The sequence below is a fragment of the Brachyhypopomus gauderio genome, chromosome 1 (genome assembly GCF_052324685.1).
Source record: "Brachyhypopomus gauderio isolate BG-103 chromosome 1, BGAUD_0.2, whole genome shotgun sequence".
Classification (NCBI taxonomy): Eukaryota; Metazoa; Chordata; class Actinopteri; order Gymnotiformes; family Hypopomidae; genus Brachyhypopomus; species Brachyhypopomus gauderio.
This window is the reverse complement of record NC_135211.1, coordinates 22,818,945-22,845,898: the sequence shown is the minus strand read 5'-3', so window position 1 is coordinate 22,845,898 and position 26,954 is coordinate 22,818,945. Positions and strand designations below refer to the sequence as shown.

Sequence of the window (26,954 nt, the reverse complement as noted above, 5' to 3'; positions counted from 1 at the left end):
GTGCGTGTTTGTGTGTGTCTGTGTTTGTGTGTGTCCGTGTTTGTGTGTGTCCGTGTTTGTGTGTGTGTGCATGTTTGTGTGTGTGTGTCTGTGTTTGTGTGTGTCTGTGTTTGTGTGTGTCCGTGTTTGTGTGTGTGTGTGTTTGTGTGTGTGCGAATCATACGCCTCACCACATCTATTAAACTTTGGTCAAAATGCGCTACATGCACCAAAATGCTTCACATTTCATCCAAAAGTGACTCAAGTTGCCATAACTAGGACATTTGCGTCCTCACACAACACTGCTTTGTCATTCAAAACTGCTTGCAACACTACACATGATTTCGCATCCTCAAATATTACAAGAGGCTTTTGATTTGTGGCTGCACCTCTCCCAACAGACTCCATGACTGAGTGTGTTAACTTTACACTCTCTCAACAACAACAACGGAGGAGGAGGAAAAGAGAGAGATATCTCTCTCAACAACAACAACGGAGGAGGAGGAAAAGAGAGAGATAGCAATTCATACATTGGAATGCAATACATAGGAATTTTGTTGGGTTTTAAACTGAACGTTAGTATCTAAGCGATTTATTTTTTATTAATCTGTTTTTAAAGATGTATACTACAGACAATTTATTATATTTAATTATCTTGTTGGGAGTTATCTGTATATAAAGTCTCAAATATTTTAAGTGGATAAACACTAAGACCTCTGTTTATTTCTGCCACGTAACATCAGGGGGAGGAGGACCTCAACTCCCAGAGCTGTCTGACAGTCTGATCCCAAATCACACCTTGTGATGACACATGGCCCAGCTGGGGCTCAAACCTGAGTCTTATTTAAGTCTGTACAATTAGGCGAACAGATTAGTTTTTAACCACGCAAAATTTTGTAGGGCATATTGGGGGGTGGTGGGGTTTGTTAATACGCTGTTCATCAAATGTCCTGGAAGTGGAGAGATAGAAAAAATGGTGCCAGGGTTCTCTTGGGACAGGATGTGAATGTACTAACAAGGAGGAAGTCAAATACCCATTCAGGTCAAGTTGGCGGGTGTGAATGTGATATGTAGAGCTGGAGTGAATAAGAGGCCCAGTTACTTCACGTGTGCTGAGGTTTCTTAATGGAAGCCAGACATGACAAGTAATGACATCTTTGAAGGCAGTTAACCATAAGAGCCACTGGATTTTGAATTCATTTGTTCGTTGGTGAGCGGATACAAGTTTCAGAGAACAAACAAACAGGCAAACAAACAGCCAGACAAACACAGGAGCTTTAATACCAGCTTCAGGCAGGCAGGAGAGGAAGAGTGACGGGCAGATATAAATCACTACAGTTCTGCCATGAATTATAGTATAATATAGCCAGTGCAGTCAGCAGAGCCACAAACCCTCCTGCCATTCACATCTGGATCAATGAAGTTAAAGTGTTTATGTTAAAAAGAGATGGAGCGATAGCAGCAGTTTTCCCAGAAAAAATTAAATGTAAATGTGCTGTATTTTGTCAATTGTGATTTTTCACCGCAATCGAAATTTGTCCTCCGCTTTTAACCCATCTGTGTACCACCAGGCCATGACTGCCCTTTGCCAGTGACAGTATTTTAGCCAGGCCATCTCAGAGTTAGGTCTATATAGTAAAGCAAACATTCCTTTATCACTCAGTCTAGGGATGGAAGTGTTATAATTAGCTGACCACTTGTCTGTTATTTCCATACTAATGTCTCTTAACACTAAGGTTAGGGTTAGCATTAATTTTGGAGGTTGAAGTTAGGGTTTAGAGTTAGGGTTAGGGTTAAGGTTAAGGTTGGGGTTAGGGTTAAGGTTGGTCTTAGGATTAAGGTTAGGGTTAGTGTTGGGGGTTTAGGGTTTGAAGGAGAGGAACCTGCATAACACGTTGTCTAACACAGCAGAGCCGTGAGAGGTAACCGTGGTGCTGAGATGGCTCTCTCGCCTGCTCGGTGTCATGCTCATCTCCAAAACCTTCAGCCACTTGTTTCACAACACACACTTATTATGGCGGAACCCCTGCCTGTCGGGCCTTTGCACACTGCCTGTGGAGCGTTCAAAAATATTCGTGCGCAAATCCTCCCACGCTGCGCTGTTGTTTATCCTGCCCCTGGCGATAAGGGGCAGAGACAGATGGACAGATAACATCGCCCCCCCCTCTCCGCCGGTGTGGGGACCAGGGCAGAGGAGGGAGGGGCCTCTAAAGGAGACGCTCGTGATAGGATGACACACCTCACGGCCGTCACGGGACCGGCCAATGTCTGCTCGTCATTCCAGGCCAACATATGTGTGGGAACACCGTATTCCCTGATTTTACACCTACTGCATATAGTCCAGAATACAGGCAGGTGGCTGCATCTGCCTGAATCAGAAGGTTAGAAGCCTGCCTGGCCACTGTTACATCAGACTGACCTTGGATCAGTGCTTCTTTGTGTCCACTTTTCCTCTGCAGGCAGGTTGGTGGAGACGGCGGCGCTGGGCGTGCGAGCCTGCGGTCCAACACTCCCTCACCGTGTGCAGATGAATAACAAAGACGTTCAATTCAAACGCAGTTCGCAGCTCGCTTCATATTTCCAGACGCTCCATCTGAAATTCCCGGTGTCGACCAATCAGGTGCAAGCATACTGCATGCAAAGGACAGGGAGTCTCAGCGAGGCTGAAAAAGCTGATATGTACTGGTTTCACATGCCACTTTCACTGCTCCACGTCCTCAATATCTTCTGCTTTACTGGTCTCTAATAGACACATGCATTATTTAGCAACCACCCCTGTTTTCATTTCCAACACATGCAGACATGACTGAGATATTTAGATTGGGTGAAATCGACCTTGCAGCAAACCTTCCTGATGCAGAGAAACCTCAATCAGTACTTATATAGAAAATGCAGTGTCTGTCCCTGTCTGTCTGAAAAATAAGAAATTGCAGAATTTCCCTGGAGACCAAGATGTGGCTACAGGGTTAGAGTTAGAGTTATTTGGGGTTGATTTTAATTTAGATGAGGTTGGTTTTGCGTTGACCCTAACTCTAACCGTAACACTAGCTGTGTTTTCAGTTAGCATTGGTTAATTTTGAGTTAGAGGGTTACAGTAATTGACCAATCCATTGACATAGCCAAGCAGAGGTATAGAAGTTACTGATAGACTCTTGTATGGGAGTTTGATGGATTATGTTTTGTGTTATACCTGGAAAAGAATAAAAAGGAATCATAGCTTGGAATCTTTTTCAAATAGATATTTCCATCCAAACTAATTCTATATCCTGTCCCAGTGAATCCAGCCGACTCCTTGATCACCACACTTCACTCCACGAGACTCTATGCAGATGATTATAGATGATGCTGACAGTTCTCAGTTTGGAACTATGTCATCCTCTGAATCCCCTTTGACTTGCCTGTACTCAAGTCAAAATCATTCGCACACACTTTGGCTTGACTGCGTGTTGCACAAAACCCTTCATCGGGGACGCATTTCAGAGCTCTCCTGCCACTTCGTCCCTCCTCCCGTCCTCCTCCTCTTCGTCCTCCTCTTCCTCAGCCGACACACGAACCGCTCCTCCCACAGGCCGGAGGTCGGTGTATTTCCCTAATGCCATCATCCGTCGTAATCAGATTTGAACTGCATGTGTGGAGCTGGTCTCCCCCAGCTGTTCCTCATTCTGTTATTGGGGAGATTTAGGTGTAGGGCAGAGATAGTACTGCAGACGTTTACTAGCTGGATTGGATTACACTCATAAAGCAATTCACTCTGAACTGAAAAGAGGCGGCAGGATTCCTCCTGCTTGCCATACCATCTACCCTGGCGCTATGGAAAGAAGAGGTTATTAGTGCTCCAAGGTGATTCATCATCTTCATCGTTCTTTTGCTACACCTTCCTGCTGCCCTCTTTCCTCTGTCCCAGCCTGCAGGCTGTTCTTCCTCATTACTCTTCTTTCACTCTTTCTCCTTTTGGCTTTCCCTGTCCTCCCTCCCTCCGTCTCCCCTCCGTCTCCCCACCGTCTCCTGCTCCCCCAGCCTCTCCAGGCCTGGATATGATCGTCGGTGTCGGAAGCTGGCTGCTCAAGCCGGCTGTCCTGCAGAAAGGGTTCGGAGAGCAACGGTTAAGTCCCGCGAGGGATGACACACACGGGACATTTTTAAGAATGAGCTAAGATTGGCCTTTTGGCTGCATTGTTATCTCAAGTGTGTGCACTATATTTAGGATCTGTAGGACACACACGCGCGCGCGCACACACACACACACACACACACACACACACACACACACACACACACACACACACACACACACACACACACACACACACACACACACAGCATCAGATTAACTTGGATTCTTGGAATCTTTCAAACATGAGCCTCTCATACACTCGTAGCTGGGTTCTTACGCAGCACAGCCAAAGGTCAAAGCACAAACTGAAGAGCGCTCGCTATGGAGGAGACTGCCCCGTTGACCTGTCCTTCTCTCCTTTAGTGTTTGAAACGTAACCTATCATGACCTTTGACACTGCAACCAATACCTCACCTCACCAATCCTCCTCCAGCCTGGACATCACTGCCCGTCTCGCTCGGAGATCTCTGGGACATCTACCACAGCACTGAGGAATGTTTGCTCTGCAGAGGCTGTAGGATCTGCTCCGCCATGGCAACAACGCTGACCTCTGTCCGGACCAGAGCCGGGGTGAGCAGCAGTATAGCACTCTCATTGTCTCCCGGGCCCTGTGTCAGTGTGAAGAAATGAGATGGTTAGGATTCTTCTAACATCCCTGCAAGGTTTCTGTGAATTCTTGAAAAGTTGCTTTGAATTCCTCTGAAAAGCATGCAAAAGCGTGTACACACACACTACGTGTTTGCTGAGGGTGTTTGCAATAACAGGGTCCCTCTGCTTTATTGTATGGATTGCATTTGACGTTTTAATATAACTGAAGCTGGACTGTGAAACTGTGATATGCGTGAGGGGGCTGACGGCCTCCGGGGGGGGGGCTTGGGGGGGGGGGGGGGGGCTTTGGGGAAGGGGGTTTGTTAATGATTATGACTGAATTCCATCTGTTCAAAATCTATCACGGCAGAGGGAGACGTTCACATGATATAAGGCAAAGGCAAAGCTGATCTTGATTCAGGACTTAGTCTTGGCTTTGACCATGCTGGGAGGTTTGAACCACAACAGGGAGGACACACTGATGGGGTTTGGTTTTTCTTACAGAATAATGCAAATCTCTGTCTCTCTCTCCCTCTCTCTCTCTCTCTCTCTGTCTCTCTCTACATCTCTCTCTCTCTTCCTCTCTCATGTTACCAAGTTGCATAATAATATTGAGAACTTAAACTTACCAAATATGGTCTTGTTCCACACGTGTGTGTGTGTGTGTGTGTGTGAGTGTGTGTGTGTGTATGATCTTGCAGCTAAACGGCAGCCTCCTGCCTGAAAAGCACCTCTGCTCTCACTCTGAGGTTCCTGTGGAGTGTGCCGTGTGCCGGGACCAGGGCGGCACCAGGGCAGGATTGGAGCGGTTGCAGAGCGGGATCAGGGCGGTACCAGGGTGGTACTAGTACATCATCAGGGCGGTACTAGTGCATCATCAGGGTGGTACCAGGACAGCATCAGGGCGGTACCAGGGCATCATCAGGGTGGTACCAGGACAGCATCAGGGCGGTACCAGGGCGGGATCAGGGGTGACACTGCAAAAAGAATGTGTCTGCTCCCTCAGATGTCGCTGATTTAGGAACTTTTACAAAACTGACCTGGGCCTGATTTACTCTGCTGGATATTGGTTGTCCTCTGACACGTCGAGGAAGAGAAGAGAGTTGCTCCTTCTGTTTCTCTTTGAGGTCAGAAAATCTTTTTTCAGGAAACGAAGGGCATAATTTTGTATGTTAGCAGTTGTTTTAGGGTTTGACCTCTTTCAAAAGCTCCTTCCTTTTTATTACAAGATCAAGATTTTATAGGGTTTGTGAGTGTGTGTGTGTGTGTGTGTGTGTGTGTATTAGTGAATGAGTGAGAGAGAGAGAAAGCAGTACACTGACTGATTCACATATCAGCCTGTTAGTACAACAGCAGTGCTGCTTAATCCAGGACAGTAGATTAGGATTTGGGGTTTTTGCTGGAGACCCTGGAGCTGCTGCACCAACCTCATGGCCAAACAGACCCACGCGGCTGGAGGACGCCAAGCCAACACACATCTGTTAGATGTTAGGGCAGGCTCTTTACAGCATGCATGTGCTGCACGGGGTCTCTCTCTCTCTCTCTCTCTCTCTCTATCTATCTATCTCTCTCCCTCTCTCTCTCCCTCTCCCCCTCTCTCTCTCCCTCTCTCTCTTTCCCTCTCTCTCTGACTCTCTGTCTCACCCCCCCTCTCTCACATACACACACACACACACACACACACACACACACACACATACAAACCTACACACACATATATTCTTCAGCTTGGCGGGAATTTGTACCGGGCCTGATTCTGTAGCTTGGGACCTTCAAAGGAATCTTTCAGCCAAAAGAGGTGAACAGATCATGCTAAGCTGGTTCTCACTAGCCATGTTAGCATTTGTTGGCCAAAGTATTCCTGTAAGTCATAAAAGCAAAGAGCAAACAGTAAAAAGTAAGAAAAAAGTCAGCAGAAAGGAAGCAATGGAGGGATGTATGGTGTTTTCATCCGTCTGCCTTGTGTAAAAGCACACAGCCCCAGGGCCGAGGGCCTCTACGTTTTTCCCCGGGGGACGGCTCTGTGGTCAGCACTCAGCTGTAGGCTTCCACGTTCTCATTCTCATTGAGGTAGGAACTCTGCCTTCCTAGCTGACAGAGCACAGCTGGTCATCTGACCTTCTCCTTTAGCCCAGCGGGACGCTTGCAGAAGCGGGACAGTGGGTTTAAGAGGCCAAGCCAAGGGGGGGATAAGTTGAAGAGTGGAACACGTAGTTCATCCTGCAGCCAACGTACTGGACACACCATTCCTATCGCTGCAGTCTCATAAGGACCATTGACCTCAAGGGTCAAGTAGGCATCAATGGCCTTTAAAGTGAACCTGCTTTAACAGAAGAGGTTCGCTCACAGTGGCTCTACTAATTCAGACAGTGTATATTCAAGTTCGTTTTGCCTCCTTCATTAGTACTGATGGTCTCCTGAAATCAGTGCTGTGATTTGAAGGTGTTTACTGAAGGACTGTTGGATTAAAACACACACACACACTTGACTCATTAAGTTGTACAGACGGACACTATGTGAAGTGCCTGAGCTTTGTTGCTGTGTGTGGAGCTGTGTGTCTGAGAGCAGCGTGGAGATGCAGGAATGTGGGCTGCAGTGAGCAGGACTGGGTGGACACAGCCTCCAGCGTCTCCAGAATTACAGGCTGCTGGTGTAAGTGGGGCTAAAGGGGTGTGTGTGTGTGTGTGTGTGTGTGTGTGTGTGTGTACGTGTGTGTGTGTGTGTACGTGTGTGAGTGTGTGTGTGTGAGGTGTGTGTGTGTGAGGGGGAGGGTGTGTGTGTGTGTGTGTGTGTGTGCGTGTGTGTGTGTGAGAGAGAGAGAGAGAGAGAGAGAGAGAGAGAGAGAGAGAGAGAGAGAGAGAAAACACATTGATCTTGACATTTTCTCTCTGCTCATGGAGACCAGAGTAGATTGTAAAATTGGGGACTAAATTTGTTTGGATGATCTATAAATTATTAAACCACAGCACATTTATTTCTGGGGTCTTTGCCTTTTGTTGTGTTTTTTTCGAGAACACAGCACATTTCTGATGCTGAAACACGGCAGCAGGTCTGCCAACAGCTTAAGGTCATTGTTAAGACCTGTTCAGTAATTAAAACCACAAGCCAGGGGTCAGAGTTCCTGTCCCTTCCGGGTGGTTGGACGCCATGGTACAGCCAGCCCGACGCTCTGCTAATGACCTCTTTACCACTTGTTTGGTCTGAGCAGGTTTATGGAGAGAGAGAGAGAGAGAGAGAGAGAGAGAGAGAGAGGGGGGGGGGGAGTGTGTGTTTCAGGTGTGTTTCACAGTCCTGGATTACCATTAAAGGCAGCAGTTGTGTGTAATTCCCAGAATTAGACCCAGTTTAGGACTTCTGGGACTCTAAATTAACCCAGTGATGGACAGCATAGCATACTGTTTTAAAGTGAGCTGTTTTAATAGCTTCTTCACTGCTGGTCTGTAAAATACTGATGTTCTCAGATGTTATTAGGGAATAAATGAATCTTTACATCACCCCCCAGTGACACCGACACCCACCGTGACTCCAGACCATGTGATCAGAGGAGGGAGGGTCCAGGTTCACGTCCATGTCACCATGACTGAGGCAGCAGTGCTGTGTGATGAGTATGAAAGAGCATCCTACTGGTCTGTGTGTGTGTGTGTGTGTGTGTGTGTGTGTGTGTGTGTGTGTGTGTGTGTGTGTGTGTGTGTGTGTGTGTGTGTGTGTGTGTGTGTGTGTGTGTGTGTGTGTGTGTGTGTGTGTGTGTGTGTGTGTGTGTGTGTGTGTGTTCTTTGCACAAACTCCACTAGTGTAGCAAGCAAATTACTGTTAGTAGCATGTTCACACATGCTAAAGCGTCTCCCCTAAATCATGACACACTGGGGCTGTGCGCTAAGGGAACATGTGGCCGTGTAGAAAGGCCCCATTAGGCAGGTCACACAACAGCACTACAGTCTTTCCTCATGATGACTAGTATTATTTTTAAGATTACTACTGTTATTACAGTGCTGCTACAAAGACAGGTTCAAATAAACTTGTCAGTCTAACATAGATTTCAAGCATCCATGCCATCACTTGTCATTAGCATCTCACATGCAACTGTAGTCTTTAATGTATCTGATGTGTAACTTTAGTCTTCACTATATCACTCCGTCCCGCTGTACCTCCACACATGTACATTCCTAACTACTTTTAAGAAGCTTTTAAAAACTTACCTTTTTAGTATTGCCTTCCTAAATATGTAGGTTCACATGTGTATGTTTATGTATATGTGTGTATGTGTGTGTCTCTTTTCTCATCTGCTGCTTCTTTCTAATGTTTTTAGTTATTTAATGATTTATTTTAAATTGTTGGTGATTTATTCTAATCCTTTTTAGTTTTATATAAACTCGTGTTGCTTATTCCCTTGTAAAGTGTCCTTGTGTGTCTTGAAAGGCACTTATAAATAAAATTCTATTATTATTATATCTCACATGCAACTGTAGTAATGTATCTGACGTGCAGTTATGTCAGTAACGCGTTACTTAGTAACGCGTTACTCTAACCTTACCACTTTTTTCGGTAACGAGTAATATAACACGCTACTATTTCCAGTCCAGTAATCAGATTAAAGTTACTTATCCAAGTAACTGTGCGTTACTATTTTTATTTTCCCTAGTAAAAATATATATTTTTGCTTTCTTCTTGCCGCAAGGAGGCAATGAGTAGGCCCGTGCGTGAGCTAAAATCTCGCGAGCGACCGCAGCGCGCGACCCTGCGCGAGCGGTGTAGGCGTTTATACTTTCGCGAGCGTTGCGAGCGTCACTGCAGTGTAAATATGGCTTTGCAGTGTTGTCCGAAACCATACGTTAACAAATACGAGCCTCTTGTAATTCCAGGACGAAACATGAGAGAACGTGAAGACGTTAAGATTGGGCGTTTTGAAAATAAACAACCATTAAATAATTTGATTAAAAGCGAATAATTTCGAGTATATGTATAAATATTTAACTAAGTTTAACGTGCTGGGAAATATTGAAATGGACCTTGAAAGTGATGTACAAATGCTTTAATTCCACCTTGTTAAGGTGTATGAACCCTGCAAACATGACTTTGTTCATCGCGCTGAAGCGCGGCGCGTGCGAAGTTACAAAATTCGAGAGGTGCACGACCTCGCGAATCGACAGCGCGCGAGGCCCGCGCACGGGCGGAGCCACAGCGATTACGTCATTTTCGCCGCGCAGACCCTCAAGTATAAACCAGGCTTAAGCGTGGGGGAAAACATTAACATCACCCAGGAGGATGACTAAACAACAAACTCGTCCTAAGGCGGGGCCCACCTGTGTTCGCAGTGCGTGCCTTGCGTGCCCCTCCCCTACGCCGGTGCGTTTTACAAGTCATTTTTTGCAGTGTTCTCCGTAACGGTATGTGGTAGTGTAAAGAAACACCCCTCAAAAACAGGGGAAGGAACATTTACCTGACCAATTTTAATGTTGCTTTGTGTTCCACGCTTGAAAAGTGCTGGAATTTTGACTAACGTAGCCTACTTTAAAATGCTTGGAAATTGTAATGGTATTTCGTTTCACAACAAATAGCTGTCTGACTGAACAGTTCGCTTGTATTACGGTAACAAATAAATTTACAAATAATACAGCGCAGCTACACAAACGTAATTTCAGGAGATACTGTAGCGACTACTATTGCTCACGGTGAATTCCCTAACGGACAGACACTTGGCCACTCAAGGTGTCTTAGCCCTTTAAGTGACACGAGGAGGGGGGCGCCTGCGCGCGCCAGGGTTGCGATATCAGGGCATACCAGAGCGGAGCTCGGAGAAGTCGTTTTCTGCATGGTCCTAGCGCTAGATTCGTCGCTATTTAAATATTTGTTTTTTAACCGTTAAAAAGTGGGGGGGACATGGCTTCGTCGCTATTTAAATATTTGGTTTTAACTGTAAAAACTGGGGGGGACCAAAACCGGCTTTTGAAAAAGTGGGGGGGGACATGTCCCCTCCCCCCCAAATTATGTCCGTGTGTGTGTGTGTTTGGAGGGAGATGAGATGATAAATTACATGAGTGAGATCATTTGCTGTCTTGCTACTTATTATGTCTAGTCACTATCGACTCATAACACGTGCTATATATAATTATAACTACTGTACATTATAACAAGCACTAGTCTTTATATCAGTTATAATCATAAACATAACTTGGAGAGGCTCCTAAACCGCTTGGAGAAGCGCAGTTCACGTGCGGATGCTTTCGGTTTAGGTGCTGAAGTATTGAGGAAGTACTGTTATGGTAGGCCAGGTCTGTTTTACAGTAAATACACCGCACTACGTTGTCCTCCTTGCGCAGCGAAAAATGGTCCCACACTTTTGACATTTTAGCCTTTTTACGGACACCGCTATCTTCATTTTCCGCCATTTCCATCAAAACAAATCACGCCGCCTTAAACCTGTGCGTCAGTTATAACAGTCCGTGTAAAACAATGATACCGTAGCTGCGCAGTAGTACAAAGCGGGATTGATACGACAGTAGAAACATTTAAAATAGATGGTGACATAAATTAAACGAAGCCTCGAGGCAACGAATTTGCCTCGAGTAATTTTTGTAATCGAATTACTCGAGTTACTCGAAGAATCGTTTCAGCTCTACTGTAGTTCTTACTGTATCTCACATGTAACTGTAGTCTTTACTATATCTCACATGTAATTTTAGTTCTTGCTGTATCTCACATGTAGATGTAGCCCTTACTGTATCACATATGTAACTGTAGTCCTTACTGTATCTCACATGTTGGGCTTTAGAAGAATACGGAGCTACAATATAGCTTTGCTTTCCCTCTCTTACAGAAATGTCTCTGGTGGTCATTCACAAGCGACTCCACAGACACACCAGTCTCAATATGATTCAGTAGGATTAAATTCTTCAGTTGTGCTATCGATCAGGTGCCTTTGAGTTTCCCCCAGACTCAGGCCGCCCGTGATAGCTGCTTCTCTATGTCATCAACAGACTCTTTCACTGCCACTCTGGTGTGGACACAGTTTGGCCCCAGATCACACAAAAGCACCAGAGGCTGAGACTCCTCTAGACAAGGATGAAAGGAGTCGTCAATCAGCGTCCCCGTCCGGCCTGTCCACCTGCTCCCTCGTCCCCACGCACCTCCACTAGCAGCCAGACCACATCTGCACCATGCCTCTGGAGATTAAGTCAGATATGGTGTCCCAGGAGGGTCAAACTGGTGAGGGTCACTGGTAGGGACATCAGACAGGATCTTTGAATGTAGGTTAGAATGTTTAGTGTATGTTTACTAAAATCTAGGGTGAAAACTCCAGAATCAGATGTGATCTTCACATCTTAACAAACTGACTTATACAGCAGGAATCAAGACATGATTAATAGTTAAGGCATCTATCAGGATCCAATAATCTGGGACACAGCTAAATCATTAAAATGGGTGGCACAGAGGAAGAATTTTAGAATTGCCAATCCTGTATGGTCTTTTGGTCCCAGCTGTTGTTTAGTGTATTTTGTTTAGCGACTCTAACCCTAACATGCCCAGTTCTGATATGAAGCTTCTTCCATGTCTGAAGTCTGCAGGCGAAGGCAGAGTAGCGCTTCTGGAACCCACGTTAGAATATCTGCATGCCACACAAGGTTATGATGCAACATTAGTCTTCCAATTTTATCTCGCAGAAGAACTTTCACAAATGGGTTCCAGCCAGATGGAATAATCTTCCGTTCCAGTCAGCCCAGTTGTTACGTAGAATCCTGCCTGGCATCAAGCGTTGAATACATGCCAGTGTTAACACATTTGGTTAAGGATGTAGATGGGGTGACATCACCTAGCCCTCCGATTGTGACTGTGTTCCTGCTTTGGGAGGCCACATCAGCAAGTAACTTGTACACACACACACACACACACACACACACACACACACACACACTCCAGCAGCCCTGGGATCTGTCAGCCTCTCTGTCTTGCGTATGTGTGTGTGTGTGTGTGTGTGTGTGTGTGTGTGTGTGTGTGTGTGTGTGTGTGTGTGTGTGTGTGTGTGTGTGAATGTGTGTGTGAATGGAGGTGAGAGCGCAGAGATGACAGGGTCATGAGTAATGACCACTTACAACATTGGGGTGTGGGGGTGGGGTGTCCAGCTCGTGAGCTTAAGAGCTTGTAAATTATGAGCCATTAGTAGGCTTTGAAGTGAAGAACAGCAACATGGCACTTCTCCCAAGCCAGCGTCATGGTCTCGGGGAGAGGCTGTCCGAGCGCCTCACTCCACACGCCTCGGACTGCTTGGACTCTTAGGACAACTGGTTCTTTACTTGACAGGGAGGCTTTTCCTCCTACTGCATCTCCCAGGGGAGAGAGAAGAGAGAGAGGAGAGAGAGTGAGAGAGACCATTCATGTGCTGCTAGACTGACCTGTCCACACATGCTCTTTCAAAGCCACAAACCAAAAAGGATAAACCACAAATTACTCCGGCGGCTGACAGGATTGGAACCCATTAAATAACTATTCAGCCTGTGGATCAGATCTGAGTTTTGTTCAGCTTAACCATAAAAACTTTATTAAACCTGTAACAGATCCAGAGTCTCCCCCAGTGAGTTGACGGTTTTCTGGCAGTGATGTTTATTTGTTCTTGTTAAAGACCCTAGTATGTATCTGTAAACAATTGTACACACACAGCTCGGATCCTTTTCCTCTCTGCCTTTGTGAATGCTAGCTATGCTCATATGTACTTTGCGGGTTGTTATCTTGCAACTGACGCCGTGGCCTCTTGGCTGCAAAGGGAGATTTGTGCTTTCTCTCCTCAAGAATGGCACTTGCTTTGTTGTCGTGAGCATCCGGGTTTTGCGTCCCAAGCAAGGCCTAAATCCGGAGTCGCCCTCTCGTCCAGCTCGCAGCTTAGCATGAGCGCCGGGTGACGAGGTCGTGCCCTTTTTACTTCTGAGGCTGTGCAGTACTGCACCGGCAGTGCTCAGCACATTTCTGGCAAGGCTGGTATTTCGTCCAAACGCTTTTGACCGGCCCTGGCACGTGGAGCATCGTACAGTGCTGGGCAGAGGCGTTGACCGCCACGGTTAGGCAGCCTGGAGTGAGTGCTAATGCTCGTGTCAAAAGACATTAGGGCAGTTAAATGTCACTTTCAAAATGGTGGCCAGGAGTAACAACAAAAATACAGGCCCTCTTTCATTGATGGACAACCCACCAATCTGAAGCTTAGCTTTAGAGTTGTATCTGTATATCCCACCCCCAGTCATCAACTGTTTGATAAGCATAGAACATAGAATTAGGACATAGACCCAGAACTCAGCTCTGTTCTGTGTGTTATGCTCAGTACAGTTATGTCCTGTTAACTAACACTCTGGACAGTCCACTCCACATCTCCAATTAAACGTTGGATTGACTGTAGTTAGCATGAGCCTGTCAGAGGTTTGCTTCCCATCACAAATGTCATTGTCTTTGCCAAAAAGGTATTTGTGATTTAGGAGTAGAGAACGTCTGTATATATAATAGCTACTGAGGTCAGCCATTCAATGCAGTGTGGATGCTTGCTATTTTTGTTATTGAAAAATGCAAAAATGCTTGACCAACGCCCCCCTGATTTGGGCAGGAATGTAGAGGCATTCTCCTCATTTATACCCATCTGACATCACTCACAGCTGCATTTCTTTTTCTCTAGATCCCAAGACAATGGTTTCCATGGAGAAAGAGGCTTCCTCAGGTACGCCAGTTTTCTAGGAGATGTCCTTAAGATCTGAAGGAAGCTAGGTGCACACACACACACACACACACACACACACACACACACACACACACACACACACACACACACACAGAAGAACAAAAACAAGACCCGTCCTTTAATAATTCACCACACAGCAGGTGACTCAGGCAGCAAGAGTCTTTCTTTCCCATGTTATCACTTATTCTCTTTGCTGGGTTGGAGTGTGTGTGAGGAGAAGGAGTGTGTGTGAGGAGAAGGAGTGTGTGTGAGGAGAAGCTCTCCACACTTCATTGCCGTGCACTCAGATATGAATGGATCAAAACTACAAAAACCCCCCGGACCCTTCGGTTCTGAACCTGTCCAAAGTTTTTCAAAGACTCATCCTAGTTAAGCACGGCAGAGTGACGGACATACACACACAATCCCAAAAGTGCTTGTGTGTGTGTGTGTGTGTGTGTGTGTGTGTGTGTGTGTGTGTGTGTGTGTGTGTGTGTGTGTGTGTGTGTGTGTGTGTGTGTGTGTGTGTGTGTGTGTGTGTGTGTTTGAGAGATTTGGCTAGCACAGGGCTCAAGGTCAAACTTGAAAAAATTGCAAAGCCAAAGGACGTATCACAGCATCCACACTTATAGAGCAGATGTAGCATACACTCATACTGGACATGTTTAAGCACAAACACTGAACATAGACCAGCATTCTCACAGTTACAACTGAACACAGACCAGCATTTACAACTGAATATAGACCAGCATTTACAACTGAACATAGATCAGCATTCTCACAGTTACAACTGAACACAGACCAGCATTTACAACTGAACATAGACCAGCATTCTCACAGTTACAACTGAACATAGACCAGCATTTACAACTGAACATAGACCAGCATTCTCACAGTTACAACTGAACATAGACCAGCATTTACAACTGAACATAGACCAGCATTTACAACTGAACACAGACCAGCATTTATAACTGAACATAGACCAGTATTCTCACAGTTACAACTGACAAGAGACTCTGAGGTTTCAGTGTATTTCAGCAAGCACTGACTCAATTTGCATTGTTTGGAAACTTAATAATGGCATGCCTGTCCTCTTAAAAAAGTGAACTCTCATGGAGATACAAAGATATCCAGTGTTATTCCACAACATACGTATGGATGAATGTGTGCTTGAGAAGATCCCATCTGAAGGGGTGGATCTTCTCAGAGGGCCAGAGTCCTGCAGAGAGGAGGCCGGTGCCTGAGCCAGGAGGTTCAGGCCTGCTGGGATATAAGTGATACAAAAGCTTGGCTTTGGGTGTCAGCAGGGAGGGAGACATTGCTTGGCTTTAGGGTATGAGCTCGTGGGGAGGCTGAAAGCCCTTAGTCATTAAAAACACACCCTGAGACTTCTGTCTCTACTGTGTTTCCTAACAGACCTCACTCCCAAAGGTGACTCTAGTGTAAATACAGGCCATATGCATCAGCAGGAGAACACACACACACACACACACACACACACACACACACACACACACACATACTGCAACTCACCTAGAGCCTTCAGCTGTCCTTATGTCTATTCTTTGTACTTCACGGCGTGTGTATCTGTGCATGTGTGTGTGCGTGTGTGTGTTTGTGTGTGTGTGTTTGTGTGTGTGTGTGTGTGTGTGTGTGTGTGTGTGTGTGTGTGCGCGCGCATGCATATGTGCACATGTGTTTCCCTGTTAGTATGTAAATCAATGGGACAGCAGGTCACTCCTCTCTGCCACTGGGGGGTCAGAGGTCATCTAAAGGCATGTGGCTCTTCTCTGCTCTCCACTCCTCCTCTTGGGAGTGTGTGTGTGTGTGTGTGTGTGTGTGTGTGTGTGTGAGTGGTTGTTGTTGTGCAAATGTGTTACCATATCTCCCTGAGTGCTTCATCTGCACTGATGTTCCCCTCGGCTCCTGTGCAGGGCCTCAGTGTGGGCCGTTAGTCACCCAATTACACACACTACCAATATCTTACACACACTACCAATATCTTACACATGCTACCAATATTTTACACATGCTACCAATATTTTACACATGCTACCAATATCTTATACAAGCTACCAATATTTTATACATGCTACCAATATTTTATTCATGCTACCAATATTATATGCTTTTCTCAATCCTTACAGAAGATAAAAAAACCTTTTTTTTAACTTTGGAAACTCATGGCAATCCTGAATGAAGATACGTTCTGATGTGAAAAAAGTGCCATATTTGGGACTTAACAAACATCCGGTCTGGACAGCTTTTTGGACCAGGATCCTTTCTTGGCTGTACCACATCTCAGGTTCATGAAGGCTTTTCCTTCTCTCTGAGCTGTATAGGGCCGCTGGGGGTTTGCACAGGTGCAGTGTGTCATTACCGACCACATTGTCACTACACTATAGCATAGCGTGGCCTTCACAGTCTGTCCATTGGCTGTTTTAAATCTTGCTTTATATTTCATTATGCCATTATGTTTTTTTTAAGTGAGACACACTGTCTTAAGTTGATATGATGCTCTGATATAACATCAAAGTGTGTGATCTTTATTTTATATGGTTATAGGTGACACTACCAGCTATGATTAAAGACGGAACTTGTTGTCTTGATGTTACACAAAGAGTCACCAGATAACATTTCAGCAGACAAGATGATACCATGATGGATATGGGTGAATCAGTGGCCCAGTCTGGCACTGTTGTGTGTGTGTGTGTGTGTGTGTGTGTGTGTGTGTGTGTGTGTGTGGTTGGAAAGAGGTGACTCTATCGTTCCTCAACATAATACACACTTGGAATGCCTCCGATTCAGAGGGAGGGGTGCGTGATTCCCAGGCCTTGCAAGGTCTTGTCCCACCCATGCCTTTGTGTGGTTGTATTATCGTGTCCCACATGACTGTGCCCTGCCCAATTATCTGCTCCCCATTACCACCCAGGCCTCCATCCTCTTACACGCCATGGTCCACGCCACTCCACACGGCATAGGGGTGTCTGAGAAGCCTAGCTGCTTATCAGATCCCTCTGCGTTCAGAGCCGGGAGCCAGGAGCAGGAATCCACCCTCCCTCCCCCCAACTCCACCCCCCCCCCCCCCTCATTTCAGCTTGCCTTTGAGATTTAAAGGAAAGGTCCAATCAAAAGCAACAATGTGGCCGGTAACATAAGATACAGCAGCCCACAGAAAACATGATGTCCTTAATTAAAAAGCTATTATATCGCTACTGTTTATGATTAGTAAATCTACAGCTGTGATCTGGACTGCTTGTTAATGTCAGTGATTAAGACATTGTTCCTGACTCTTTCTTTCTTTCTCTCTCTCTCTCTCTCTGGTTCCTGACCCTCTTCCCTTATCTGCCTAGATCTCACTCTCTCTCTCTTTCTCTCTCTCTTTCTCTTAGCCATAATACATCTCTTCCTACCTATTCTTACCTGTCTCCTCCCTTATTATTATTATTATTATTATTATTATTATTATTATTATTATTATAAGCCTGTTTTTTTGTTTTGGTTTGTTGTTTGTTGTTTTAAGGGTCACTTCAACTTGGGGCTAAATTGCAGAGGAGAAGAATTCTACTGCCCCGTGATCTCCTGCTGTTATCATTACCTTCAACAGAGATGACAAAGGGGTTCTTTCATGTTCTGGAATTCGGGGCGGAAAGTGTCGGTGCCCAGGGGCTGTTTCCTGCCTCGTACCTGTGGAGTGTCATTTCCTCCAGTCAGCGAGCTCAGGTGAGGGTTTCTTTTCTAACACCCTGCCCAAGACACAAGGGGACAGCATGAAACTAAAACTATTGTACACTATACAGAACTTTGACCTTCCATTATTGCTATTTCAGCGTCCATTATTTTATTCTTCTGTGAAGTGGACGAGTTGTCTTTGTACAGGGAGAGGTCTTCCAAACTCCTTCTGCTCTCAGGAGTTTCACGAGGTCGACAGGTGTGAAGCACAGGGCAGAACCCGGCTGACCTAGGGACAGCTAGTAACTATGGGCAGGTCGTCAACATTCAAACTGGTGCCATGTCCTAACAGCCCCCCACTTTTTTACATGTGCAGTCACTGTCTGGAGTACTGAAGCAGAGTTTATACAGGCCACTGTGAGCCCTAAGCATTGTGGTCATATGGCATAACTCCTTCTCAGAAATTAACAGGACATTGGAAGGGGTGTGTTTGAACAGCTCAGTTCAAATACAGACTCCCAAAACATGATAAAAACAGTATTTACATCATCCCTTCTTTGATTGTGACATGCTCAAATTATTTAGACTAGCTCTTCATCCCACATTGAAACCAAATCCAGACATCCCAATGCTCCCACTAGCTGGGGCAAAATGAATCAGGTGTGACTTCTGTGGTCAGTTACTTTTCATATATCGGTCCTGGCATCCATGCACTGAGAACCTTGGATAGAGGGGGCATTTAATGGTTGTTTGGGTTTTTTGCAGTGCTTTGCGTTGTCCATCCAATGGTGGCCTGTGGTCAATCTCAACCCAACTCCTCTACCATACTAATTAAAATGAACTGTGTTACTGACCTCAGATCAGTGTAACCAAAGCCATGGGTTTGATTCCCCAGGTGGCTCTACTGTATTAACACATTCTTTATAGACTTGGGCTTCCCCTTGTGCTAAGGCCTTAATGTCAGGTTCAACTCCTGTTATGAGTCAGGAGTGTAGATATAGTGCAGAGTGTTCACACTACAGGAAATGGCTCATGGTGTTTCCATGTAACAGACCTGATGACCGAATACAAAGTGTGATCTTCTCAATTGAGGCCTCAAGATGATTATGCTCATCTGTGCCCAAGTGCCCTCAGTAAGAGATTATAGATGCACTGGTTTTCTTTGATTCCAGTACAGATGTACATATCACTGGTTCTCTTTGATTCCAGTACAGATGTACATATCACTGGTTTTCTTTGATTCCAGTACAGATGTACATATCACTGGTTTTCTTTGATTCCAGTACAGATGTACATATCACTGGTTCTCTTTGATTCCAGTACAGATGTACATATCACTGGTTCTCTTTGATTCCAGTACAGATGTACATATTACTGGTCATGTCCCAGTTCCACCAGTGCCGACTCCAGGCCGAATCTCCCACGTCAGAACGAGGAGAACCTCAGACCTTTCTGCCTTCATAGCCCTAATCCTCAGGTAGTTGACACACCGTTGACAACATCGGTGGACCCACCGGTCGGTGGCCCACTGGAGCAGATCATGTGAACGCCCTGGTGCAGCAGTCTGCTTTAGCTCCATCATCAGCCGGATGCTTGTCAGACCTGCTCCCTGATGGGAAGGATAGCTTAATTGCCACAAGCAACTATATAGGTGCAATGCTGGCCAATCATGCTGTCTTTTAGGTTAGGTACATGGAACTGGTCAGTGCATTCAGCTGTCCTGCAATGATATGTGATCATTTAAAAGATGCAGGGACTGGCTGGTAGCTATGTGATTTAGGGAGATTTAGCTAGTGGGCTGGAATTTTCCACTCAATTGGGAGAAAATGACATTAAAAAAACCTAATTGAGCAAGGTCTGTGATGTGCACACTGCCTGGGGCAGCGAGCAGCGTTTTTCATCTCAGTAACACAGGACTGCTTTGATCTTACAAGGATGCTGTTCTACAATTATGGCGGACTGACAGCCAAGGAAGCGTGACGGGTTCATTTGCAGTGAGAGGTATTTTTCCTATGAATTCCTCACAGGACAAAAGAAGGAGAAAGACATAATCATTAAAAATATTGTTTTTGTTTCTACAAAAAATAAGATCTTGTGTGATCTCATTTTTCCACTGTGGGATAAACCTACCGGTAATTGCATAATTGTTTATTACTTTGGTTTATCTCAGTGTGGGTATATTCAGTTTGTTATGTGATGTAAGTAATGTCTGTGTCTATTTTCTGGGATTGTTGTTGAAACTACTCCGCTGTTTCTGTGGCTTTTAGGTGGTTATGGAGACAGAGGAATGAGGTCGTGGATGTTTAAAATCTCACACGTTTACCTGTTCAGACTGCAATGCCATAGTGCTACATGGAACCAGTGACAGCAGCCAGTCAAGTCAAGTCAAGTTTATGGATGAAGCACCACAAACTGTCACACCTTTGCAAAGCAGCTTTACAAACGCATGAGCCCAGCTCCCTAATGAGCAAGCCGGAGGCAACAGTGGCAAGGAAAAAAAAACCCCGGGGCAGAATTGAGAGGGAAAATATTGGGAGAACCGAATTCCAAAGGGACCCAGTCCTCCTTGGGTGGATCCCACCCTCTTTGGGCCGACCCCTTCTTCCTTGGACGGACGCCACTGGCAGGCGTCCTGTCAGCAGCCCACGTGGCCGGGGTGTTAATGAGGCCAGCGTCTGCAGCTGTTGGTGGGTTGTTAGGAGGTCGGCAGAAGATCATAGATCAGCATAGATCAGGCCCGCGCCCAGGCTGCAGAAGCTGTAGAATAAGCGGGTGTATCGACACTGTCAGACATGTCAGTTCCAGCATGTGGGACACACAGAGGCAGATTCCTCCTCCAGCTGCATGATCTGTGCCAGCACACTGTTGCTGGGAGCAGTGATCACTTCAGCACCGTTCCTACTGGCCCTGTTAGGAGCACCGATGCTGCGTCCTTGCCGTGAGCTGGTAAGGTGTGTCTGATTTGGGCTGACGTGTGCGTCTTGCTCCTGACAAGTGACGGTTGATTTATTTATTTTTCTCTGCAAGCTGTAACTTGGCTGCATACATGTCAATTTGTCTCATAATAGCAGGGCAGATCTGGGACCAGGCTCCCAATGTACGTTTGATGATGTGGAATGCGATGACTGATCCTAAGTCAGCAGTCAGTCAGTTTTCATAGGTCTGTGTGAACTGAATTGGGTGCTTGTTATTGCAAAGTGATGATCACTTTTAGCTAGTTTCTTCTTGATGTTAGTGAATAATATATAAACCATTGACCACTATCATTTCATAAAAATAAGTCAATTGATACTGTTGCAACTCATGCTCGTGCAGCACATTACAATTGGTTTCTATCTATCTATCTATCTATCTATCTATCTATCTATCTATCTATCTATCTATCTATCTATCTATCTATCTATCTATCTATCTATCTATCTATCTATCTATCTATCTATCTATCTAACTCTGTCTGTCTGTCTCTTTTACTCTCAGACAAGCTCTGGTTCCATTCCCAGCATGCTCCTCTCCTCCCCAGAACCATGTCAGGCTGTTTGTCTCGTGTAGCTGCTGATTAACGTCGACTCAGCAGCGTTGGGCTTGTTCCAGTCGAGCTAGTGAAGCCTGACTCTGTTTTCACAAAACTCTCCCAAGATTAGCGGCCCACAGCAGAATGAGGGAATGTTTCCCAAAAAGCTTCTTGGCCCAAAGTTGGCAGAACAAGTGAAGCTTTTGAACAGATTCCTTTAAATGATCCTCCCTAGCAGATTATGAAATGATCCTCCCTAACCATGGCGTATAATATGCAAATGTAGTGCATAAATATAATCATTACATAAGGACCAGTTATCCAAGTGTGTAGTTAGGATCTTGGCTTGAAGTAATAACGAAGTCAAGCACTACCAACCTCCAGTGTATTTCTGCGTGTGGATGAGTGTGTGCACGAGCCTTCAGTGCTATGACACAGAGTGTGGCCCAGACTTGCTCACCCTCCTGTTCCCTCCAGCGTCCTGTCAGCCATGCTGAACCATGATGAGAAGTTGCTTCCAGTCATTCCCTCTCCCCAACGCGCCTGAGTGTGCTCCGGCCTGCCCGTCCCGCACTGGCACTCTTCCGCAGGACTCTGTGAACTCTGGGCTGACCCCTGGGCTGACCCCTGGGCTGACCCCTGGGCTGACCCCTGGGCTGACCCCTGGGCTGACTCCATCCTCCACACAGCACACGGCACACAGCAACATCAGCGCTAGAAGAGGAAGGAGGTGGTTTGTTCTCTAATGCTGCGTAAACTGTTATGACACCAGAAACAGAAGTAACCGTTTTTCAATCTCATGTGATTGAAAAGGCATGAAGTGTTCAAATGTAACTCAAGGATTACTTTTACTTTACTGGCTGATTAAAAACCTTGATGCTGTGTTGCACACATATCGAACGAGGCAGTCCTGAAGCTTCCCCCAGTTCCCACACTTGTCAAATGTCAGAAAGAGGAGAGTGTAATGAAGGGTCCTCTGTAAGAACTGAGTAGCTACTTCCATCTTTACTGCAAGGTCAACAGCATAACCAGGCAGCAGGAGAGAGTGAGTCACCGCAGTTTGGAAGGGAAAAGGTGGATTCAGGAAGAGATATTGTAATTCTTTGTCTTTGTGGGTGAAACACAGAGTGTGGATTTCCAGGATGCATTTGAGTTTGTGCGTGTGCGTGTGCGTGTGCGTGTGCGTGTGCGTGTGTGTGTGTGTGTGTGTGTGCGCGTGTGTGTGTGTGTGCGTGTGTGTGTGTGTGTGTGTGTGTGCGCGTGTGTGTGTGTGTGTGTGTGTGTGTGTGTGTGTGTGTGTGTGTGTGCATGTGTGTGTGTGCATGTGTGTGTGTGACTAATGACTGGCTTTGGGAACATACATCATAAGAGCACGCCCTGGTGAACAAGAATCCTGAGAGAGAGAGAGATGGAAAGAGTGAGTGAGACAGAGAGAGAGAGAGTTTGACAGAAGAACTGTCATCATTTCAGATTCGAAACTTGAGGCATGAATAAAGTGCAAATCATCAACATCTGTCCATTTTCCTCCTTCAGAAACAGGGAGGCTGTGTGTCTATCACACATACAAACGAAGGAAATAAGGTGAAGCTGGCTGTGTGTGCGGACTGACGCCAAGTGTCACCTTCCAGCTGCTAGATCAGCACAGTGTAGGGCCAAAGACAAACGGAGTTTAGACACCTGCCTCTGTTAGTCAGCCTCAGTCCTCTGGGCAGCCATGTGTGTTTAGACCTCTCTGGAAAGGCATTGTGGGTACATGGCTGAGGACCCTGATGGCTCACGCTCTCCTCCGCAGACGCCAGCAGGACCCTGAGGCGGATAAACCCTCGTAGAGCGCCTGGCAGGAGCTTGCGACGTGCTCGTTAGAGACGGCTGGTGTCCTTGCAGGCACACCACATCTTTTGCACAAGCCACAGTGCCCACCTGTTTTAAGATCAACAACATCGTGTTTCAGAAGAGCCTGTCACTTATCTCAATGGCAGCACTCGAACCATAAACACAGGACTGTGAGCTGAGCCTCATGTTCTATTTCCTTCTCATATGCCACCATACAGCATCCCAGACCAACACCAGCATAATCAATTTCACTGATGCTTCAACGTGTCCAAAGACTGATCACTGTAGATGATGAGACGGTGTAGAGAATGGGGGTGACAGATCTGGTGGACACACACACACACACACACACACACACACACACACACACACACATACACACAGGTGAGGTGTCTGCTAAAGAAACCAGAGCATTGTTTGTGCTTCCTGAGATAGGAGAAGTTTGTAGAAAGCTAAAATCTTCAAGCGATTCTATAGGGGAACTGTGGAGCAGCTTCACAGTCTGCTTAGGGAACGGATCTGCAGAGGCCCGCACAGCAGTGATGACGTTGTCGTCACTGGAGGACACTTACCACACCAGAAGAATCGGGTCAGAAGAACATACAGCATCATCAAAGACACGAGTCACCCCAAACATCCTCTCACCCCAAATATCATCTCTTTACACTCCTACCATAAGGGATGCGTTGTAGAAGTCATAAATTCAGAAAGGCTTCTATGCACAGGCGATCACACACACTATTTTAGCTGTTGAACTCCAGACATTTGGACATTACACACAGGATACTTTACTGCTGATATTTTTTGTACTCCTTATAGTCTGTTGCTACATTTCAACAAGACCGTTACGTTTGTTAATCAGTGTCTCCAATGTCTCTACCTGTCCAAGCTTACACACCTGTCCAAACGTACACACAAGTCCAAACTTACACACCTGTCCAAACTTACACACATGTCCAAACTTACACACTTGTCCAAACGTACACACCTGTCCAAGCTTACACACCTGTCCAAACTTACACACATGTCCAAACTTACACACCTGTCCAAAATTACACACCTGTCCAAACTTACACACATGTCCAAACGTACACACATGTCCAAACTTACACACAAGTCCAAACTTACACACATGTCCAAACTTACACACATGTCCAAACGTACACACCTGTCCAAACTTACACACCTGTCCAAACATACACACCTGTCCCAGCTTAGTACAACCTTCCTCATGTCCACACGCCGCCTACGTTCTACACAGCAGCCCTTTATTCCCTTCCTGATCATTTTGTCTCACATTTATATATGTTATATTATTCTTTTCTTAGCTGGAAATGGGGAAGAACAGATTAAGACAGATTGTTGGGAATATGGCACTAAAACTCCTGATTCTTGTATCTTGAATACAATATTTTCCTTGGTGCAATTTCAAACTGAAGTGACTCCCACATCAGATACACAAGAAGTCCAATTTCACTCCCAGTCTGACTGCAGCCATGAAGTTTTGAAAGCACATTTCTTAAAAGTCCAATTCTGTGACAATAGATCCGAGCGAAGTCCTGGTGGCCGTGACGGCATCCCTGTTGCCGACGGCGACTGTTTCCCTCCTAATCCCCTCGGCTCCGCGGTGGCTCTGCTGGGTTCCTGCAGCTGCTGCCTTGCTGGTTTTGTCCTGAACCGGTTTGTGTGGGACGGGACGGAACACCATGTGATCATAGCGACTCGCTTGGTCGCTAAGCTGTTTTGACCGCCCAAAACTGGCATTTTTATTTGAAGCAGAATGACTTGGGCACATTGTGTATGCAATAAACAAGAGATCAGATGTATTTTCAGCCAAGTTTATTTAAAAGGTAAAACATATTACATAAAACAGATCCTTTCACATAAATTCCAGGAAAAATAAATATTAACAGTGGAGATGACATGGTGGAGATTATGTTCTGTTGTGGAGATGCCATTGTTGTCTGTTGTGGAGATTGCAACCACATTTTTACGTGGCTTGTCATATGGTTAGGCATGTCACGAAATGCAAGGATGACATAAGGATATAACTTACTGTATTTACATTTGCTACTGCTTGTAGGGCCGCTTTGGTACCTTTAGATTCCCTCTACAGAAGTGATTCCCATGGTTACTGTGTCATCACTGTTGCTCTGTTAATACACAGATCCTGCTAGAAGCTAAATCTTATGGTAAGCGCTAAGATCATGCCTCCAGCACATAGCCAGCCGATGCACAGCAGACCCTAAGGGCAGTTTACCTGCTGGACTCAAATCAGCTCTGGTCAAGAGGTCTGTCCACTCCTGTCAGGTAATACGGCTGGCCCACAGCTGCCAGGCCTGGTGCTGGAAAACAGCGTAAGTCAGAATCTATTTCTCCGGTGGAGGTGTGTGTGTGTGTGTGTGTGTGTGTGTGTGTGTGTGTGTGTGTGTGTGTGTGTGTGTGTGTGTGTGTGTGTGTGTGTCAGGTAGAGTTAGTAAGACAGTGAGAGAGAGAAGAGAATCAAGACCTACTTTGGTGTAATACTTCACAGGTCTGTTTAATATGGAACAGCTCTGATTTTGAAAGTCGAATTGCATGTGATAGTTCTGGGTTTCTCCCTGATGCTGGCCAAGCCTTACGGGCCAGGCCCGTTTCCTAGCTGTAGGGAGGAAGGAGTGTTGCGGTTCTCCCATGAGAGGAGAGGAGGAACGGAAAAGAGGGGAGGAATAGGTAGGTCCAACTCTCCATAATTGGAGAGTTAAACTCCCCAGCACAAACTCTGCAATAGTAATAATAATAATAGTGGTTGTCATTGCTCGCTCTGCTAATATCACCATTTTTGGTGAACTTCCTCTTAATTAAAGGTCACATTTTCATTATTCTCGGAGGCTCACTCTAAGACCTCAAACAGTGTGCTCATTGTTTACATTAATGTTCATTAAACACCATTAATTATGGACTGTTAATTGCAAGAACCATATTCTTTTGAAGTATGGAGTGCTTCTATAGAAACGACTAGTGTTTTGTGTAAACAGGGTGGACGGCTGTGTGCATGCTGTGAGGGGGAGTCTTGTTCATGGGGGGGGGGGGGGGGGGGGGCGCGAAGTGGCCCTCACACGGGCAGGGTTAGGCAAGGCCTCAGCTGCAAAATGCCATGCTTCACTGAGACTGGCACTGGCTCTGTCACTGGCACCGACAGACACACACAAGCAACACACACACACACACACACACACACCACACACACACACACACACACACACACACACACACACACTCAAACACACTCGCATCCAAAAGGCCGGATGAACTGGGTGTTGATGCTATGCATATTCACTCAGCAGGAAGGGACAAAGGGCACTGGCTGCCATGGCACAGAACTACACACACACTCAACACACACACACACACACACACACACACACACACACATTTACAGTGTCCCTAGGTGGCAGTGGGGTCATATCAGTGCTAACACAGCCACACTCACGCTCACACACAGAGGGTCTCTAGTCTCTTACAGTGCCCCCAGGAGGAACAGAGTTGGGCCAGTGCTAATACTCACACACACACATACACAC

The 26,954-nt window shown here is 45.9% G+C and overlaps 1 protein-coding gene across 2 annotated transcripts; it reads left to right on the top strand.

Annotated features, from left to right (window-relative positions):
- Positions 1-4,368: 4,368 nt before the first annotated feature.
- LOC143512753 (uncharacterized) lies at positions 4,369-22,783 on the top strand. Of its 2 annotated transcripts, XM_077003416.1 has the most exons (7): positions 4,369-4,663; positions 5,052-8,286; positions 11,656-11,884; positions 14,331-14,372; positions 17,899-18,098; positions 19,982-20,048; positions 20,315-22,783. In XM_077003416.1, exons 3-7 carry the CDS (start codon positions 11,836-11,838, stop codon positions 20,410-20,412), a joined length of 456 nt encoding a protein of 151 aa, XP_076859531.1. In that variant the 5' UTR covers positions 4,369-4,663; positions 5,052-8,286; positions 11,656-11,835; the 3' UTR covers positions 20,413-22,783. The 2 variants fall into 2 exon arrangements, with proteins under 2 accessions (XP_076859531.1, XP_076859538.1); XM_077003423.1 differs by lacking the exons at positions 4,369-4,663; positions 5,052-8,286 and having other exon boundaries at positions 11,281-11,884.
- Positions 22,784-26,954: the final 4,171 nt, after the last annotated feature.